The 20,840-nt window shown below is 47.5% G+C and overlaps 2 protein-coding genes across 2 annotated transcripts in view; both read right to left on the bottom strand.

Moving 5' to 3' along the window:
* Positions 1–419: 419 nt before the first annotated feature.
* Positions 420–9,355, bottom strand: sypa (synaptophysin a). The gene is made up of 8 exons (XM_069680722.1): positions 9,280–9,355; positions 7,369–7,434; positions 4,572–4,696; positions 4,015–4,213; positions 3,723–3,914; positions 3,351–3,566; positions 2,830–2,910; positions 420–2,519 (listed from the first exon to the last, which is right to left on the bottom strand). The coding sequence occupies exons 1-7, from the start codon at positions 9,295–9,297 to the stop codon at positions 2,845–2,847; spliced, it is 882 nt and encodes a 293-aa protein (XP_069536823.1). The 5' UTR covers positions 9,298–9,355; the 3' UTR covers positions 420–2,519; positions 2,830–2,844.
* Positions 9,356–13,402: 4,047 nt separating this feature from the next.
* The window catches only part of cacna1fb (calcium channel, voltage-dependent, L type, alpha 1F subunit), a 33,259-nt gene continuing 25,821 nt past the window's right edge, over positions 13,403–20,840 (bottom strand). Inside the window, exons 33-49 of the mRNA XM_069680702.1 lie at positions 20,792–20,840; positions 20,561–20,652; positions 20,080–20,239; positions 19,833–19,960; positions 19,509–19,605; positions 19,096–19,198; positions 18,795–18,888; positions 18,420–18,558; positions 18,186–18,311; positions 18,038–18,095; positions 17,681–17,903; positions 15,376–15,483; positions 15,146–15,282; positions 14,798–14,910; positions 14,300–14,507; positions 13,749–13,849; positions 13,403–13,666 (exon numbers count right to left, since the gene is read on the bottom strand). The exon at positions 20,792–20,840 is cut by the window's right edge and continues 17 nt beyond it. Coding sequence (XP_069536803.1) covers positions 13,403–13,666; positions 13,749–13,849; positions 14,300–14,507; positions 14,798–14,910; positions 15,146–15,282; positions 15,376–15,483; positions 17,681–17,903; positions 18,038–18,095; positions 18,186–18,311; positions 18,420–18,558; positions 18,795–18,888; positions 19,096–19,198; positions 19,509–19,605; positions 19,833–19,960; positions 20,080–20,239; positions 20,561–20,652; positions 20,792–20,840 — 2,200 coding nt within the window. The remainder of the gene's footprint in view (positions 13,667–13,748; positions 13,850–14,299; positions 14,508–14,797; positions 14,911–15,145; positions 15,283–15,375; positions 15,484–17,680; positions 17,904–18,037; positions 18,096–18,185; positions 18,312–18,419; positions 18,559–18,794; positions 18,889–19,095; positions 19,199–19,508; positions 19,606–19,832; positions 19,961–20,079; positions 20,240–20,560; positions 20,653–20,791) is intronic.

The raw sequence follows: 20,840 nt of genomic DNA, 5'->3' as shown, positions 1-20,840 counted from the left end.
CAAATTATGTTTCCATTTAGCCACGGTTAAAAAACAGCTAACATTAGCATTTAGCATTTAGATTACAATTAGCTGTGAAGTGGCTGAAAGCTGAACGTACTCTTCAGCAGTGTTACGCCATGCAGAAAGAAAGCATTAAACTATAGCTAACGCTATGGTAGCTAGGAATTCATTTTTTAGCTAATGTAATGTTAGCTTGGAATGCTACTATTAGCTACTGGAGCTAATGTGTCGATCAAATATAGTTGTTTTTACTTGATAAATGTCTCGCTGTTGAAATAACAACATGATTTGCTACAGTCACGCGACTCATAGCCTCGACCGCGCGCAGCAGTACGACCCCCGTGAGTGTGATGTCAGAGGAAAATGGCCGCCGTGTGAATAAGACTTCTTGGTGATTCATGAACAGACTCTGAGACTCAGACCAGTTTGTCGTTTATTGAAACTTTACACTGAATAAACACAGCGGGGGGGGGGGGGGGGGCGTCTCCATAGCAACAAGTCACACGCACATCATCATCATCGTTACTGTCAACACCATCGCGATGGTTACTGATGCTGAATAGATTATCATCACACAGGAAGTTACATCACAGAGGCATAGAGGAGAGGCACGAAGAAGAACGACGATAAGAACGACAGAGAGGAGGAAAATAGAGGAGGAGGAGAGAAATGAGGAAGAGAGGAAGGAAGACATTAAGAAGGGGAGGAAGAAAAGAAGGGGACAAAGAAAAGGAAGCAGAAAGAAAAAGATCAGAAAAAGAAAGTGAGTAAAGAAAAGAAAGAGGAGATTAAATCAAAGAAAAGAGTTCCAGGGAAAGAACAAGAGAGAGACAGAGGGGAAAAATAAAGCCAAGGAGAGGAGGAAAGAAAGGGTAAGAAAGAGACCAGAGTTATAGAAGAAGTATGGACAGGTAATGAGGCTGCACACACACACACACACACACACTCACACACCTGTACAGGAAAACGGGAAGTAGAATCACACTGATCATCAGTTACTGTACAACACGAGCAGAAAACACGTCACCATGCGGAGGAAGATACCGACGCTGAAACACCTTCACTTTCCCAAAAACAAACAGGAAGAAGAAGCGTTAACGTTTTTTTCTAATTTTCAAACTTTCCAGAGAGACTTTTACACAAAGAGCTGACGGCTGCAGCTGATTGGCTGAGAGCTGAGCAGACCAAAACAGAGACACTCTGGAGGTGTTTGCTGACACAGACGTCTGTCTGAAGATGTAAACTCAAACAGGAAACAGGAAGTCACATTTAAAGTTGGTTGGAAGCTTCCTTACAAAGATAAAAGAGCATGGGGGGGGTTTATTTTCAGTCGTTACAGTATCTGCGGAGGCTTTTAGCAGCTGTTACCGTTAGCCGCTAACATAAATAATTCCCTTCTGGAAGCTAGCTAAGTTAGATAGTATTAGCTATCTGTGTATTTAACCCACAACGTAAATAGCAAATATAAGCTAACCACAGATCCGTTTTAAATGTTTCATTTAAATGATGCTAACAGGCGTTACTCAGCGTAGCTACATGTTCCTGTTTTCTTTGCCAACACAGAAGCTGTTTCAGGCGTTTTTCAGACTGTACTTTAACAACCTGTACATTTGCAAACATCTCAAGTTGAATGCTAATACTAGCTTAGCATAACAGCATCCTTTCAGCTTAATTTGTTTTGTTTATGTAAATAAATGATGTAACCAGGCAGGAGGTCAGTCCTGTGTAGTGGCTGCTGATATAGATTTCAGGAGGTGACATCGTTACACAGCCTGGCTAGCTAACTCTTTACCTGGCTCACCTTTAGACGGACGAGTGTGCAGCGCGCCCTGCTCTCTGACTGACAGGAGCAGCACGATGAAGCTCCTCTAAACACTCAAACAGTTCAAACTGTAAAGACGAGGAGCCATTTTGGATCCAGTATCCACTCGGCGTCACCATGAAGCTGGAGTCCAGACTGGGTTCACTGCGTCTCCATAATGACATCACTTCCTGTGTTGATAATTACATGCAGCAAGACAAACAGGAAACAGCTGGGAGGTGATGCTGGAGGACGCGGGGTTAATGGTTGTGGTTTGTCCCAGTCTGAACTGCTTCATGATTGGCTGGTGTGAATCTGGTCTGTTGCTGTAGTGGGCGGGGCATAGCAAGGGGGCGGGGCAGATCATTGGGTAGAAAAGGACACATGAATGAACAGCTGAGTGTATATAACTGTTCCATGTGATATCTATACAACACAAACATTCTCTCTAACAGGAGGAACTCTTCGACATCATCGCCGCGTTGGAATCTTTCTATTGGTCGCTGTTGTTGTTGTTGTTGTTGTTTTGGTGCTTCTTCAGGGTGTGAATCGTTATCTATAACTCTTATTGATCATTTACACATTAATTCATTGTAGTGAACATCTAAACCCCCTCCCCTCCCCCCCACCCCACCCCTTAGCTTCGCAGACAGACAGGAGTGTTGCATTGTGGGTAGGTTGCAGGCGACCCACTGCTGGTTCACTCCGACATGTTCTGTGAAGGAAACACAAACATGAAAACAAGCTCGCTGAGGAACTCCATCAACAAGAGATGTGAGCTCAAAGATGAACAAACAATCCTGATCGATTCTAAACCTTGTTTTTATGTTTTTAGGTGTCTAAGTGTTTAACAGGAAGACACAGTGTGTGTGTGTGTGTGTGTGTGTGAGAGAGTAGGAGTGTAATGCTGCATACGGTCACTGTCTGTCTGCGTCTGAACATGACAGTTAATAATGAAAAAAAAAACATTGATTAAACGAACGAATCAGGCAGTGACCCCAGCCTGTACTTCCTGTGTGACTCACCTGCTTCCTGTAAGCTCACATCTGATTGGAGAAGGAGGTGGGCGCCCCCTGCTGGCCGTAGCCCTGACCGTACTCTGCTTCCTGGAGGAAACACAACCGCATACAGCATGACACACAGAAACAAGCACAGACTGCAGTGAACTGTGCTGTGTAACCTTTCACGAAGAGTTCACGAAGAGTTCACAAAGAGTTCACGAAGAGTTCACAAAGAGTTCACAAAGAGTTCACAAAGAGTTCACAAAGAGTTCACAAAGAGTTCACGAAGAGTTCACAGAGTTCTCTGTGCACGCGCTAACATTAAAGAGAACTTATTTTATTGTTTACTGTGAGCACCTGACAGGAAGTGATCTGCAGTAAACATCAAACCCGTCATCATCATTGTGTATATCTCCGGCTAGCAGTTTACAGCCTTTATGCTAAGCTAGCTTAAACACATCCTGGGTCAATCTGTACGAGTGATGGCTTCTTATTGGGCCATTTCTGTTGTAGGTTGCTGAACTCAAAGGACTTCCTCTGATCACCTGGTTGTATCCCTGCTGGTTGTAGTCGGGCTGGTATCCTCCCTGGTTGCTGGCGTACGGGTCCTGTTCGTACGCCCCCTGCTGTCCATAGGCGTCTGGTGCGGCAGGTTTGTCCTGAGGAGGCGGAGCTCGCATGAAGGGGGCGATGATGCCCGTCTCCTTAAACACGAACCACAGGTTTCCCACCCACAGGATCAGGTTAATGAATCCAAAAGCCTGGAGGAAGAGAGAAGAAGAGGAGGAGGAGGAGGAGGAGGAGGAGGAGGAGGAGGAGGGAGTCTGAATGCAAACCTTCCTTAAAGAAAAACACACGTTTATCTTCAGGCCTGTCTCCCTGTCCTGAGCACGCACAGCCCTGCAGAGCGTTCTTACCACGGAGGTGTTGAGTCCCGACATGACGGGGTCGTGGGCCTCACGGCAGCTGTTCCCCTTCACGTCGCAGGCCGTGATCATGGTGATCACTTCGTCCGGGTTGGTCGCCGTCTTCACATCGGACAGACCTTTGGCCCAGGCTGCAGAGCTCACCAACCACATGAAGGCAAACACAGCGGTCACGCCCAGGTCCTGAACACACACACACACACACACACACACACGCACACACACAGGGTATGAGTGAGGTTTGCCAGAGGTCAAAGGTCAGCAAGGCAGTAAGTGTACTCACGATGAGCGGGCCCTTGTTGTTCTCCTTGTACTTCTCGAAGAAGAAGACGTAGATGCTGAGAGCTGCCGTGGAGTAGAGGAAGGCGAACACGCCGATGGTGACGAAGAACTCGGCGGAGGAGGAGTAGTCTCCAACCAGGAAGTAACGCTCCTTGTTCTCGCTCTTACAGGTGGGGGCATCGAAATACACCTGGTGGAGTCTGAGAGGAGGAGGAGGAGGAGGAGGAGGAGGAGGAGGAGGAGGAGGAGGAGTTTAAATGTTTGGGGTTTTTTGCCACTTGACCATGTAAATGATGGACAAACACCTGAACCACTGATAAAGCCTTCCTGTCAGGTGGAAACAGGTGTTTGTGGCTGTTCAGGTGATTCACTGGATGGAAGCTGTCGAGCTCTCAGGTGAGCATCCAGACACTCGACATGCACACATCCCAGTTATTAAAGTGTCCCTTCTCTCCTCTGAACAGACGTCAGAGAGCAGGTGGAGCTCAGTCTCTTACAGGACTAACAGAGTGAGCAAGTCAACAGGTGTATCACAGGTGTGTTTCAGGCTGCACTCACCTGAACGGATACTCAAACTCCACCTCTATACTGTGGTCACTGAATGTGTAGTTCTTACACTGCACCTCTATCCGAAACATCCCCGAATAACTGCCACAAGTGGAGAAGGCAAAGATGGCGAAGAACTGCAGGAGGAGAAGGAGGAGCAGGAGGAAGAGGAGGAGCAGGAGCAGGAGCAGGAGCAGGAGGAGGTGGTGGAGGAGCAGGAGCAGGAGCAGGAGAAACAAGACACGATGAGTTAAAGTGCAGAGATTTTTAAAAACATGTTAGCATGGTTAAAGTGGATGCTAACGTTCTCATGCTATCATAGTTAGCAGTAAACACAGACACAGGTGATCTCACCTCAGAGCTGACCTCAGAAGTTTGGTCATTAAAAACAGGAAGTAAAAAGAGCACAAACACAGTGCGCCACAGCACGCTTCTCTCTGAATGATGTGCAAAGCATCCTCCATCTGTTTATCTGTATATATGTACACAGTATATACAGGTGTATACAGGTGTTATAGTAGATACAGGTGTATATAGTAGATACAGGTGCATATAGTAGATACAGGTGTTATAGTGTATACAGGTGCATATAATAGATACAGGTGTTATAGTAGATACAGGTGTTGTCACATGCTGTGTGCTGACTATAAGAACATGTCAGTTGTCGTGTGGACCTGACAGTGAGCTCGTTTGGTTCCCTTTCCACAGTTCGGTTGATGTTTGCAGCAAATGATGAAGAGTGAAAGTAATGAGGTGGTAAAGAAACAGAACAGTTGTTGTGTTGCTTAAATGACGTGTTTTGTTAAGGAGCTTCTGCAGAGGCAGATTAGATGTAGTGAAAAACAAAGACAGGAGCTCCTGCAGGACGATGACTCATCATCACTTCTACCTACAGACTCAGAGCTGATCATCAACATCATGACATGTCTGTGACTGTAGCAGCTAACTGTTTATTTATGAGACCAAAAGAAGCTAAATGCTAAGCTAGGAGCTTTTGGGACATAAGGAACCTCTCACACACACACACACACACACACACACACACACACACGCACACTAAGCAGATGGTCACAGTCCGACTTTCAGTACAATCTCGCTTGGCTCTGTGACCCTCAGCCTGTACTGTATGTGTGTGTGTGTGTGTGTGTGTGTGTGTGTGTGTTTGCGTACACCAATGACTGTATATATAGATGGACAAAGCGTCTCCGTCTGCTCCCATTGTACGTAATTGATGCCATAACAGCCCTGTGATAGGCGCTGCCATCTTGCGATGGTGACGTCATACGGAGCCAGAGTCTGCGCAGTAGAGATCGGCGGGTGGCGCTGACGTAGCCACTTCCGCTAACCCAAACACACACTTAACTTACTGAAACAACAGCAAGGATCCCGCACGCCGGCGTGTTTAACAGCAGAACAGCTTCTTGTGTTGGTCTGAGGTTAAAGTTCACAGGTATGGAAACTTCAATGACTGTAGTGATTGTGTTACGTCGCTGTTCGTCCTCCGCTCTGCTAATCCGGAACTGATCGGCTGCAGGAGCTATATTGGTCAACAGAGCTGTCAATCATCCTGACAGCATCAAATAACTAATTAAAAATAAACGTGTCAGAAAAATGAACACTGTGACATAAATCAGCAGGATAAGAACTAACTATAATGACAGAAACCATGTTGGAGAAAAATTTATTTGACGTGTATTTTGATTTTATAGTTTGACTCATGTCCCATCTGTTAACATGGAGGAGGCGGGCTTTATGAGCTATACTGCAGCCAGTCAGCAGGGGGCGACAGAGAGGGTTTGGCTTCACTGTTAGGGAGCTGTCATGTCGGCCATCTTTTTATACAGTCTGTGGCATACACTGTGAAAGATTTTCAGAAAGTGTTTATCTGGTAATATATAAAGTGATGTTCGGAGTAGAGCTCCTACTCCTTCTCATTGAAAGGAGCCAGTCGAGGCAGTTCGGGCATTTGACCAAGAGCCTCCCGGGCGCCTCCCTGTGGAGGTCTTCCGGGCACGTCCAACTGGGAGGAGACCCCGGGGCAGACCCTGAGCTTGCTGGAGGGATTAGATATCCTGTCTGACTTGGGAAGGCCTCTGGATCCCCCAGGAGGAACTGGAAAATGTTGCTGAGGAGAGGGACGCCTCGGTCCCCTTGCTGAGCCTGCTGCCGAAGCGACCCGACCCCGGATGGGCGGGACATAATGGATGGATGGATGGATTTATAAAGTGATAAATAAAGTAATATCTACAATGTAATAATGCTAATTACATTGACAGTTATAGAAAAAAACTTGTATTGCACAAGATTATGAATTAAAAATGGTGCATGATATAAAATTTACGTGAGGATTCCCTAAGTGTTCATCATTCATGTGTTTCCTAACAGGAGCCGAGTCATCTGAAGGGATCCAGTTACACACTGCTACATGAAAAACATCCCTCTGCTGGGCTGCAGGAGCTGCTAGCTTAGCGTGCTGCTTAGCTTAGCTCACTAGCTGACTGAAAGAGTTAACGAGGACCAGAAACAGGAAGGAAGAAGCAGCCTGGACAGTTTGATCCACACTCGACTCTGTACTGAACAGGTGATTCCTCCAGTGCACACCTGATGTTTTGATTGACAGCCGCTGCTGATGTTGGGTCCTGCTTCTGTTGAAGTGTTAAACGTGTGTGTGTGTGTGTGTGTGTGTGTGTGTGTGTGGTCTGAAGAGACTGATGCTCCTGTGTCAGGTGGACGTCTGTAGTCCACTTGGCCTGTTGGTGTATGACCAGGTGAAACAGAACATGTGTGTGTGCAGGTGTGATGAACTCACCCACTGTAAGGCCTTAATGAAGCCCAGAGGAACCTTCAGCACCCTGAACTGGCCCTGAGCCACCAGCTGCAGAGAGACAGAGGACACGCAGAGTTCAGTCCTCCACTCAGAACTCACTGTGAGACATGCTCATGATCTCAAAGCACTTTTTCCAACAAAGAGACGCACAGAGAGACACCTGGAGAGACACCTGGAGAGACACGTGGAGAGACACGTGGAGAGACACGTGGAGCACGCTTTGTGCGCAAGAGCAAAAACTGTGATTACTGACGAGGAGAGCAGACGATCGGCACCAATGACAAACACCAGGAAGAACAGCAACAGATGTAACGTTCAGGATATTTGTATCAGAACCCGATGAGACGCAAACTGTCACAGCGCTGTGAGTGAACACAACCTGACGATGTGTTCAATGTCACATTCACAGTCGGTTTATTGGAACACCTGGTCAAATGTATCAAATCATTTAATCACATGGAGAGACGATTGAGTTCAAGGAGCTCCGGAAGACTGATGCAGACAGACAGGCAGGCAGGCAGGCAGGCAGACAGACAGACAGACAGACAGACATGCAGGCTGGCAGACAGGCAGGCAGGCAGGCAGGCAGGCAGACAGACAGACAGACACACAGGCGGGCGGGCGGGCGGGCAGGCAGGCAGACAGACAGACAGACAGGCAGGCAGGCAGACAGACAGACAGACAGGCAGGCAGGCAGGCAGACAGACAGACAGACAGGCAGGCGCTCCTGTGTTCAAACAAACAGCTCGATGTTTCCTCTCAGGTTTCCTCTCTTCAGCGACAGAACGAGCTGCAGACGAGCTCTGACGCTGAACTCATCACTGATCGTACCTGACAGGAAACATGATGAGCCTGAGTACAGGTAAAGGCTGCTGCTGTGACGCCTTCAGGTACATTACGTAAACCTGAGTGTTTTATTTTGGAAGTCTGTGTGTCACATTAACTGCACAGAGTCAGACTGTGAAGCAGCTGCTGTCTGATGATCCTTTACATCACCATCAACTATATTACCCAGAGTGCCACGGGCCACCAGGGAGGTAACTGTGGCCCTGGATGCTCCGCAGTGTTAGAGGGACAAATGTGTCCGCTAAAACACACCAACATGATTAATAAGTGTGTGTGATTCACGTGTTCAGGTGGACATGAGGTGCAGATATAACATGCAGCAGTGAACAGATAAACAGCCTGCAATCAATAAGCAGGTCTGCAGTCTTACTACTGTTTTTCTCTCCGTCTCCATCTTACAGCTGCAGCTGCTGGGGGGGGGGTGATCCCGGGTGAAACCGGGTTATATACGGCTTAAGTAACACGGGAATAATTCGGCTTAGAGACCGTCAGAATATGTACAAAAAAAACAACCCGTTCGACCCGCAACAACAACATCAGCAGCATCAGCATCCTCCCTCTTCCTCCTCCTCCTCCGGCTGCCATTTTACACACACACACACACACACACGCACACGCAGCAGGAATATGATTTCATCACGCGAACACGGAGCTGCTGAATTGTTTGTTTCGGTTCTCCTGCAGGCAGCGCGCAGGGCTGAAGAGCCCACAGACAGCCGCTCCTCCCTGTAAACACCTCCTGCAGTCAGAACCATCAGAACCTCTCAGACACCTCCTCACAGCCCGCTCCTCCCCCGCGTGGCTCTGATATATGATACATTAATGAACTGATGTCTGGTCTCTCTCTCCGGTGGTTCATCCTCCGGGCTGCGGCCCGACACACCGAGCCTTCACCGGGAGGCAAACACTGACATGAATCCCGGCGGGCCGCCTCGACACACGACACGAACACACCCGAGCCGCGCGCACACCGCACGAGGACAGAAGAAGACATGCAAACATGAATCTGAATAAAGGAATAAAAGAAGGAAGCTGAATGTTTTGTACCTGATTTACGACGTCCATCCTGCCGCCTGTCGAGAGCACAGAGAGGAGATGCAGGGAGGAGGAGGGGAGAGGGAGAGAGGAGGGGGAGGAGGAGGCGGAGGAAGAGGGTGGGGGCTTCGCTGTCCGCGTCATTAATATTTGATTTACTGTTAATCGGTATTCAGCAGCTCACAGACATGTAGAGGAGATGAAAGGGTTAATCACACATTCACACTGTTTGTATTAAACACCAACTTCATACACAGAAATATAAACCTGTGTGTATATCAAACATCCATCATATTATTGATCATATATATCATCTGTGATGGTCGGTAAGAGAACAGAACGATAATCACATTAAACACGGAACATGAGGGTGGGGCCAGCAGTTACGTCATCACGGTAGTGGGAGGTGTTGACGTGTGATGATGATGTGATGTATGAAGAGGTGTAGAAACAAGAAATCAATTTATAAATGTGTTTACATTCAGTCAGAGCGCGCGGAGTGTGTGTGTCTGAACATTCACAAGTTAACATCAAAAACAAACACATGAAATATTCTGACTCGTTAAAGTCACCTGTAACAGTGACAGCAGCAGCATGTGATATTACATGATGTGTATGTGAAGAATATAACATATCAGCAGCTCAGTGATGGTGGCTGGTTTTAATGAGCTGCTTGTTCTTGTTAAGCTAATTAGAGCTTCATGCACACACACGCACACACACACACACACGTCTCTCGGGTCAGAGTGGATCTGAAGCTGCAGTGACGTCAGTCAGACAGCAGAGGGAGCCCATCACAGTCTGCTCATCTGGACTGCACAGGAAGTGGGAGTTATCCTGGGATGAGCTGCTGGTGTCGCTGCTCTGACAGTCACAATGTGATGTATGAGAGCAGACAGAGGATGTCTGAGTGCTCCTGAAGAACTGACAAACCGATGTCATGAGTCACGTCTCTAGACTGACATTTAACAAGCAGCATGGAGAGACGTCCAGCAGCTCTCTGACTAACCCTCAGAGTGGTCAGACTTACCTACACTTTCAGCCCCCTAACCTCATGACATTAAAAACTCCCCCCCAAATGGTACTCTGCACAAGAGTCTGTGGCTCATTAAACAGATGTCATTGTAAACTAAATTGCCCCCCTTATAAGTTTGAAGTTTAAGGAAGTTACCCCCTTAATGATCCCTGGACACATTTAAACGTGTTCATGACTTTTATTCACTGAAGCTCTGAGTGTGTTCATAAATCTTTATACAGTTTTCAGCTCTTCTGCACAGAGACAGCCGTGTGAATTCACAGTGATTCAGATGAAGTGACTCTTTAAAGCTGCATGTAATGTGTGTTTGTGTCACCAGGGGGCAGCAGACCTTCAGGTGGAGCTGACAGCTGCAGAGCAACATGATCTTTACCTGATGTTCACCTGATGAGTGTAAGCCAGAGCTCCAAATAATCTAAAAATATCAAATGTTTCATTAACCTTACTATATATATGTGTGTGTGTGTGTGTGTGTGTGTGTGTCAGGACCTGCTGTCGCCTGAATATTTGGTTCATGTGGTGATGATGTCAGCGATCTCAGGACTCGACTCCTTCACGGTCAGACCCTCTCTTCTGTCTGAACCACAGACTGTATAAATAATGGACGTAGTCTCAGTGACGCCACCCACTGGTTTCTGAAGAAGCGTTTTGAAGCCTGAATTGCGCCGTCGCTGGGGGTCGCCATATTGGAAATGCCAGAGCCGACTAATCCAGAGGCGGACAAAGAGGTGGAGCGGGGCCGAGCTGAAGCCTATGGCTGAGGACTATGGGCGGGCCGCATGAATCAGCCAGCTACGGCTATGAAGCTAGGCTATATGCTCCTCAGCATAGCTAACGCTTATTAGCCATAGACTGTATAAATGATGAATGAGCTGGTTTCCCAGGAGGAGATTCTGTTTGTGACGGTGACTCACTGAACCCCCCCCATATGGTTGTCTTGTCTTATAACAAACCGTTTTTTGTACCAGGCTGTAAACATGTTTATTTCTGCTATAATAATAATAATAATAATAATAATAATAATGATAATAAATTTTATTTGTATTGCACTTTATATTTGAGCAATCTCAAAGTGCTAATGTTGTTTCTTGTGTTCTGGAGCCTCAAGTGGCCACTCAAGGAACTGCAGTTTTTTGCACTTCCGCATTGGCTTCATTTTTCAACACAGGCGGTTGCTGCTTGGTCTGACCACTTGACTACAGGTCGGCCATCTTTAAAAGTGAACATTAAAGGAGTAACTGTGCTTTTGGTTTGGACATGAAGCAGTCAGACAGCAGCTCGTTTTCAGTCTTTATTTGAGGTACAGTCGGGTTCAGACAGAGCTGCTCCTCAGCTGACGGCAGCTCAGGACTCGAGGCGTGGAATTAAAAAGCCCTTAACTGCTGGAAAAAATCTAAAGGAGACAGAAACACAAAAACTGAGACGAGACAAAAACAGCAGCAGACTGTCGGCCAGCTCTCCGTCTCTCTCTGTCCCAATAAAAAATACCCAACACCTAAAAAATACTGAACAAACACTCGATTCTTCTGATAAAAAACAACAAAGACACAAAAAGTCTTTTCAGCGTCTGACCCAAGACGACAGCTTCATGAATGAGAATAAAAATACACGTTAAATATGAGAAACAGGATCCTGCCCTCTAGCTTCAACATGTCGTCAGACAGCAATGAAAAGCTCTGATCAACCTGTGAAACATCCTCCGCTGCCAGCTCTCCTGCTGACCGCTCACACGCTGATTTCATTAGACAGCTGTAAACTTGTTCTTCACTGTAACGCACATTTCTGTAGATAATGATTGTTTTGTAGTTTTAAAACATTTATGTTAGAAAAAAACAGATTGGACCAAACAAACAGTAGCTAACATGCAATCAATGTATCTAGCTAATACTTGTTAGCTAGGCTAGCTTCATTAGCGTCACACAGTTGTTGGTGTTATACTTTCAGTGTTGACGTAACAGAGGAAGCTGCCAAGATGATGCTAACATAAATCAAATGATGACATTATATATCTGCTAAAAGTCACAACACAAGCTAACACTGCTGCTAACACTGCTGTTAGCTTGTGTTGTGCATTTAGCTTTTCAAGGTAATCAGTTAGATCACAGGGCTCATTATTTTTAGCTGGTTTGGCTAACTGTCCTCTCAGTGCTGTGCTAAAGTAACTGTCTGATCGTTGCTTCTGTGGTTAGCTGTTAGCTCGACAGTTGCTTGGGATTGTTCAGTCAGTTAGCTTTAAGTACAAAGTTGTTAACCTTCAGCTACTGGTAATGCTTGATCATTTATCAGATAACTACAGGATATTTGATTGTTGTCACAACACAAAATAACACTACTTAGCAATTAGCCGTTTAATTTAGTATTTAGAAAGCTTGCTGCAAAGTGCTATGCTTTGGGGCAGAGGATGTAGTTGGTGCTAATCAGGCTAATCAGCTGCAGCAGGGCTAATTCTAGCTTAGCCTGTAAGTGTAGGGCTAACTACATCTTGGTGCTATGCTCGAGTATCTTTAACGAGCAGTGTTTGGTCCCTGCTGTTAGCTCAACACAGCTGCTGCTAGGTTCTGTTCTGTTAACATAAAATACAATTCCAGGTGTATTATTCACTTTGATGTAGCCAGGTTCAGATAACATATTTATACTGATTAGCCAGCCGGCCACAGAGTGCTTTATTTTAGGGCAGAAGAAGCAGTCAGCCTCTTGAGCTAACTCGCAACAGCATCATGCTTCTTTAGCTGGTTACTGCTGCTTTGATTACTCAACTGTTAGTGACAACACACTGTAAACTGTCATCAGTGCATTGTGGGTAGTGTGATTCTGTGCAGCAAGCAGCTGCCACCACAGTCACCATGACGACACGACAGCGCTGAGTCCCACTCTGCTGGCGGCGATCTTCCATCGATTTTCCATCAGTTCACTCAGACGTCTCCTTACTTCCTGTCCTTTATGACCTTTAACCTTTACTTTCTTATTTCACACTGGTCATAAATCTGTCAGCCAATGTTATGTTCTAAACCCCGCCCTCCTCTCTCACTTGTCTGAATGTCCTGTCAATCATTGACGCTATCAAAGTTTTATCCCTGATTGGTCCAAAGTGCCAGCACATCAGAATGATGTCACACAGGTCATCTCGTCTGCCAGCTCGTCCTCGTCACGGCCTGTCCTGATTGGCTCCTCGTCACTGTATAGGGCAGCGGGGTCGGCGGCGGCGTTGTTAAGGAAACCGGGGCTCCCTGTGCCGAGCAGGTCGCTGGCGGCGGACTCCATCTCGTCCACCGTCATGTGACACGCGTCGGCGATCTCACGTTTTGCAAATGCCACGAATTTAGGATCCCGAGCATAAAGGCCAAGACCTTCAGAGATCAGAACCTGTAGAGAGACGACGGATCAGTGATCACAGATCGAGAATAACTCAGTGATCAATATCAGTTATCGATCAGTGCTTCCTCACCGCCTCCACCAGGCTGTCAGCTGATCCTCGCTTCTCTGTGAGCTGAGCGCCGAGCTGCGATGGGACTCTGAGGGTGGTGTACGCTCTGTAAGGGGGAGGAGCTACAACACGACCACAGTCACATGACATGCTCCGAATCAGACAACAGACTCACACGCTTAAAAGCATCACATTAAAAATACCTTTAAATAACTTACACCTGCATGCTGATTGGGTTCACCCGAGAAGTAAATCCAATCAGCATGCAGCATGTTTGTGCCAAGATCTAATCCTGTTGCTGATTGGCTGTCCAATGTTACACCTGGTAACACATGGTAATAACACGGTTATTTTGTTTCTAATTGCTTGTTCTTCCTACCTGATGTCCCTGCAGGGCCCCCGTACCAGGCCGGTCTGGGGGCTGCACCTGTCACACTGACACCTGGTGGATGGGAGACAGAAACACACCTGGTTTAAAGTTTAGTAACATCTTACAGGATAGCATGTGCTAATAAAGCTGATAGCATATTTCTGCTATTGCACCAGCTGAACACATCTCACTGTCTCCTCACCTCTTCCTGCTCCTCCCTTCTTCCCTTCTACACCTCCTACTCCTGCTCCTCCTCCTCCTCCCCAGGGCGGGCTGCCTTCCTCCTCCACCAGGATGAGAGGAGCGTAGAGGAGGCGGCCGCGACGAGGACATGGGTTCGCCCAGGATGCCGAGGAGGCCGCAGAGGAGTGACCGGAGGAATGTCGAGACTCATAACTGCTAAACGTTTGCTAAAGAGGAGAGGAGGGTTACATCAATGAGGACGAGGGTTACAGGTATGTTACCTGCGTGCAGATAATGGAGCTTTACTACACAGTGAAAGCAACGATGAGTTAATGTCTCTCTACCATCCTCCCTCTCTCTCTGTCATACAGGCAATAAGGAAAGAGAGGGTGATGATAAAGGAAGTGTGTGTGTGTGTGTGTGTGTGTGCGTGCGCGTGTGTGTGGAGGGGGCGGGGCACAAGGAAGGAAAAAGAGAAAAAGAGAAGGAAGTGAGTGTTTCAACGTGTGTATGTTACCTGCATGCGTGTGCGGCGTGGCGGTGATGTTGGGTGGTACGTCCCGGGGATGGGCAGGTCGTCGCTGCTGCCCTGCCTCCTCAGACACTGGATGTTAAACGACGGCTTCCGACCTGACAGGCGACAACGAAACAAACACACACTCACCTGTCAGTGATGATGTCACAGCTCAGGTGTGTTTGAGTCAGATTAGATCAAAATTAACTGAGCTGGTCACTGCTAAACCAGGTGACCTCACACACCATCATGACATCATGATGACATCAGACAACAGGAAGTAAGGAACATAATCAGCTGTGACATCACTGCACGTTCTCAGGTTGAAAAGAGCATCATGGGAAATCTGACCTGTGGGTGTAGCAGGAAGTAGGCGTCTCCGGGTCGTCCTCCTGCTATCATTGTAGCCGTTACCATAGCTACCGTTGTTATAGGGGGCGTGGCCATCGTAGTGGTCTCTGTACAAAGGAGGCTCATCGTGGTAATGTCTGCAACGACACACACGTTTACACACTCACACACCTGTCATCACATGGGTACACACACTGTCTGTCTGTCTGTCTGTCTGTCTGTCTGCATACCTGTCTCTGGAGCCGATGCTGTCGTTGTCCTCCTCTCGGCTGTAGTATCCCTGCTCTCCGTACACCTCCATGTCCCCGTTCCTCCAATATCGATCCCTCGAGTCCCTCCTGCAGAACAACACACTGTGATTGGCTGACACGCCTGTCGAAATACACTGGCCTCCAGACAGAAGACCGTTCTTATGTTAGAGTTAGAATTATTTAACTCTTTAAACCAGCAACGGTTTATGTTTCAAAAACAACTTCAGATCTGTCTTTGTGAGTCTGCTGTAATGATGAAGATCACACCGCCCTACAGTCACACATCACACCGTCCTACAGTCACACAGAACATATCACACCGCCCTACAGTCACACATCACACCGCCCTACAGTCACACGGAACATATCACACCGCCCTACAGTCACACATCACACCGTCCTACAGTCACACATCACACCGTCCTACAGTCACACATCACGCCGCCCTACAGTCACACAGAACATATCACACCGCCCTACAGTCACACATCACACCGTCCTACAGTCACTAGGAACATATCACACCGCCCTACAGTCACACAACACACCGTCCTACAGTCACACATCACACCTTCCTACAGTCACACATCACACCGCCCTACAGTCACACAGAACATATCACACCGCCCTACAGTCACACATCACACCGCCCTACAGTCACACGGAACATATCACACCGCCCTACAGTCACACATCACACCGTCCTACAGTCACACAGAACATATCACACCGTCCTACAGTCACACAGAACATATCACACCGCCCTACAGTCACACATCACACCGTCCTACAGTCACACAGAACATATCACACCGCCCTACAGTCACACATCACACCGTCCTACAGTCACACGGAACATATCACACCGTCCTACAGTCACACAGAACATATCACACCGCCCTACAGTCACACATCACACCGTCCTACAGTCACTAGGAACATATCACACCGCCCTACAGTCACACAACACACCGTCCTACAGTCACACATCACACCTTCCTACAGTCACACATCACACCGCCCTACAGTCACACAGAACATATCACACCGCCCTACAGTCACACATCACACCGCCCTACAGTCACACGGAACATATCACACCGCCCTACAGTCACACATCACACCGTCCTACAGTCACACAGAACATATCACACCGTCCTACAGTCACACAGAACATATCACACCGCCCTACAGTCACACATCACACCGTCCTACAGTCACACAGAACATATCACACCGCCCTACAGTCACACATCACACCGTCCTACAGTCACACGGAACATATCACACCGTCCTACAGTCACACAGAACATATCACACCACCCTACAGTCACACATCACACCGTCCTACAGTCACACAGAACATATCACACCGCCCTACAGTCACACATCACACCGTCCTACAGTCACACAGAACATATCACACCGCCCTACAGTCACACATCACACCGCCCTACAGTCACACGGAACATATCACACCGTCCTACAGTCACACATCACACCGTCCTACAGTCACACATCACACCGCCCTACAGTCACACATCACACCGCCCTACAGTCACACAGAACATATCACACCGTCCTACAGTCACACATCACACCGCCCTACAGTCACACAGAACATATCACACCGTCCTACAGTCACACATCACACCGCCCTACAGTCACACAGAACATATCACACCGTCCTACAGTCACATATCACACCGTCCTACAGTCACACAGAACATATCACACCGTCCTACAGTCACACATCACACCGTCCTACAGTCACACATCACACCGCCCTACAGTCACACATCACACCGCCCTACAGTCACACAGAACATATCACACCGTCCTACAGTCACACATCACACCGCCCTACAGTCACACAGTACATATCACACCGTCCTACAGTCACACATCACACCGCCCTACAGTCACACATCACACCGTCCTACAGTCACACGGAACATATCACACCGTCCTACAGTCACACATCACACCGTCCTACAGTCACACATCACACCGCCCTACAGTCACACATCACACCGTCCTACAGTCACACGGAACATATCACACCGTCCTACAGTCACACAGAACATATCACACTGCCCTACAGTCACACATCACACCGTCCTACAGTCACACAGAACATATCACACCGCCCTACAGTCACACATCACACCGTCCTACAGTCACACAGAACATATCACACCGTCCTACAGTCACACAGAACCAGCACTATCACAGTTCTGTGTAATGTTACAGTACAGAGTATGACTGCAGTACCACAGCGTACCTTCCATGCTTGTAGTATGACGGCCTCTTGTGGGCGTGGTCTAGCAGGCCGTTCCTGGCTGAGGGGCGGCGGTGATGGTGATGATTGACAGATGACCTCATGTGGTCTCCACGGCGATGATGGTCGTCGTGTTCACTACCGTTAGGCATCTTTGTTAGAGAGCCGACGCGGTGGATTAGACCGCCGTTAGACACGCCTCCTTCACCGACCACGCCCCCAGGCCCTGCAGGAGCATCAGAGGAAAGTTGGTCAATTTTGATTGATTTAAAAGTTAACTTATCACTGAAGTTATGATAGTAACCCTGAAAGCAGCTGATTAACTGAGAGAATAATGAGATGAATGAACAGGATGTTTACCTGTGGGCGTCAGAGTAGAGCCTCTGCGATCTTTGTCAAGTCCAAAACCGTTTTCAGCCTAAGGAGACACAGCGGATCAGCGGAGAGCTCCGAACAGAAGCAGCATTATGTTTACAAACAATATTTATATTTGTTATAAATAAAACACCTTGTAGGCAGAGTTCTCCTCCAGCTCCTCGTCCTCCATCAGGGTCTCCTCCTCGTCCTCCTCCAGGTCCTCGTTCAGAGCCAGACGCATCTCAGGACCCAAATCCTGCAGAGTCTTCAGACCGGCCTTACACAGCTGCACACACACACACACACACACACACACACACAAAGCACACTGTTTAGAATGATCCCTCAATGACAGGCAGGCAGGCAGGCAGGCAGACAGGCAGACCTGGACAGCAGACGGGTTGGTGGCGTCGGCCTCTCCGGTCAGGTCTCCGATCTCTTTCCTCTTCCTGAACTTCCTGAAATAATCCTGAATCAGGAATGTGGCGTAAAACTTCCCCACCGTCACCTCCTCCTCTGCAGGGAACACACGGGTCAGGGAGGAGTGTTAAATATGAGAACATGTATTTGTACCGTTGGTTGCAGTATCAGTGTTTGTCGTAGTAACAGTGCTATCTCTTGTAGTATCCATAGTATAAGCAGTGTTTGTCGTAGCATTAGAAGTCTTTGTAGTACTCTAGGTAGTTTCTTTAAGGTATTCATGGTGTCTGTAGTAACAGTATCATGTTCAGTAGTATCAGTAGTATTAGTGCCTTCGTGAGGTGGTATCACTTCATCCAGCAGTTTTGGTTTCATCCTCTTCCAGATCTTCTTGATGATCCCCCTCAGCTCCTCGTTCTCCTGGTCAGGGTTACCTAGCAACAGCACACGGGGGACGGGGTCACTTATAAAATGCTGCATTCATGTCTTTTCCAACCTATCGTAATTACAAGTTTCCAACTTGTTATCATGACGGGGAAACTCAGGGCTAAATATGACAGAAGTGTCTGAAACCCAAACAAACATGGCCGCCTCACACCTGCCAAACATCTGGTGCCACATCCTGTGGACCAATCAGATACCTTCAGTCTTGATCTTGAGGGCGGTGCGAACCAGAGCGAAGAGCGTGGCGTTAAAGGTGACCATCCCGTCAGCGTTCAGAGGCATGTTCATCGCTACCAGACGCTGAAGAAGAGGAAGAGGAAGAGGAAGAGGACTGTTACTCTACAGACCCATGAAACTCTGGATCATCTTTTTGTGTTATTGTGTGTTACACAAATAACCATTAAAAAAAAAGGTGATGTATGAGGTAAAATCACTGTTTTTATCAATGGAGTCTGGTGTGTTTGAAAAGCAGCAGAGGACCCAGATCAGAGCCCTGTGTGACACCAGAGGCCGAAAAGCTCTGAATGATCATTAATATTAAATAGATTGTTCTTACGTTACACACACTAGTGTGTATAATACCACCAGTACATGATGCAGTATAATTTACCTTACAGGCCACTCTGTGAGGACAGAGTTTCCCAAAACCCAGAGGAGGCTGAATCCTCCTGAGCAGAGCCACGACGTCCAGGTGTTTGATACGACCCCTGAAAGAAGAGAATACACAACATTACAGCACAACAAGAAGGGTTCAAATGTTTTACTTATTTAAAAGTAGCAGCACTACACTATAAAAATACTGATAATGAATCTGTAATGTGACAGTAAACTTTGAAAGAACATAAACTGTATCAAACTGCACAGCTAGCACTGTGCTTCAAGACTTTCTGCTAAGCTAACCACACAACGAGCCGACACAGGTCATCCAACATACTTGGCCTCAGGATCGTACTCAGACCAGATCCTCTTAAACTCATCCAGATGATGCGGTCCCAGAATCGACCAATCACGTGTCAGATAGTCAAAGTTGTCCATGATGACGGCGACAAACAAGTTAATGATCTAAGGGAGGAACCAGCAGTCAGAGTGTTAACATGTTTAACTGTGTGTGTGTGTGTGTGTGTGTGTGTGTGTGTGTGTGCGTGCATGTGTGTAGTATGTATACGTGGGTGTGTTCTGACCAGGAAAGCACACAGCATGAAGAAGCTGATGAAGTAAACAATGGCGAAGTTGCTGCCGCAGCTGAACTCTTCTCCTGGTTCATAGTCTGACTCTGGGTCGCAGCGTTTCCCTGGAAGACTAGCCAACATGATCTCCTGCCACGCCTCACCTGTGGCACACCTGCATACACACACACACACACACACACACACACACACACACAGACCGTCTCTGTATCGCCTCTGTGTTGTTCTATAACATTGTGCAGCTACTGTTACAGGGTCCAAATGTTCTAATTCTGAGCAGCAGAGGTTAACCTTTAACTGGATCCTACATTACCCATAATGCAACCTGACAGGGCCTTTCAATAGAAGCTAGTGTTTTACAATAACATCCATGGAAGCACATTTTGTTCTCCAAAGAAAAATAAGGCCAAATTAAGACCAGCAGAGGTTCTCCAGTCGAGGAGGAGGAGGAGGAGGAGGAGGAGGAGGATCTGACCTGAAGAGGAGGAGAACAGCCTGAGGAAAAGTCTGGAAGTTGTTGTTTCTGTTGATCTGAGTGTGAGCCTGCATCGCCACCTTCCCAAACGTCTGACAGACAGAGAGAGCACAAGTCTGTATGACTCTTCATGAGTTCACACGTAGCCTCTTGTTAGCAGTGCTTACTAAGTGCAGTGATTGTGGATGAGATCAGAGCGCCCCCTGCAGGATCACCCGAGTATGACCTCACCTGCATCCCAATGACAGCGTAGATGAAGAAGATCATGGCGATGAGCAGA

This window comes from Semicossyphus pulcher, unplaced genomic scaffold, assembly GCF_022749685.1.
Source record: "Semicossyphus pulcher isolate SPU_LCO1_2020_fin unplaced genomic scaffold, fSemPul1.0.p SCAF_40, whole genome shotgun sequence".
NCBI lineage: Eukaryota > Metazoa > Chordata > Actinopteri > Labriformes > Labridae > Semicossyphus > Semicossyphus pulcher.
Note: the sequence above shows the minus strand (reverse complement) of the source record. Positions and strands in the feature narration are given on the sequence as shown.

Bases quoted from the DNA above. Each gene is read 5' to 3' on its own strand.
- sypa (XM_069680722.1), bottom strand. The intron at 4,214-4,571 runs GTGAGTGCAGCC...TCCTCCTCTCAG, and splicing joins GAGTTTGAGTATCCGTTCAG to ACTCCACCAGGTGTATTTCG. The intron at 3,915-4,014 runs GTGAGTACACTT...GTGTGTGTTCAG, and splicing joins ACAACAAGGGCCCGCTCATC to GACCTGGGCGTGACCGCTGT.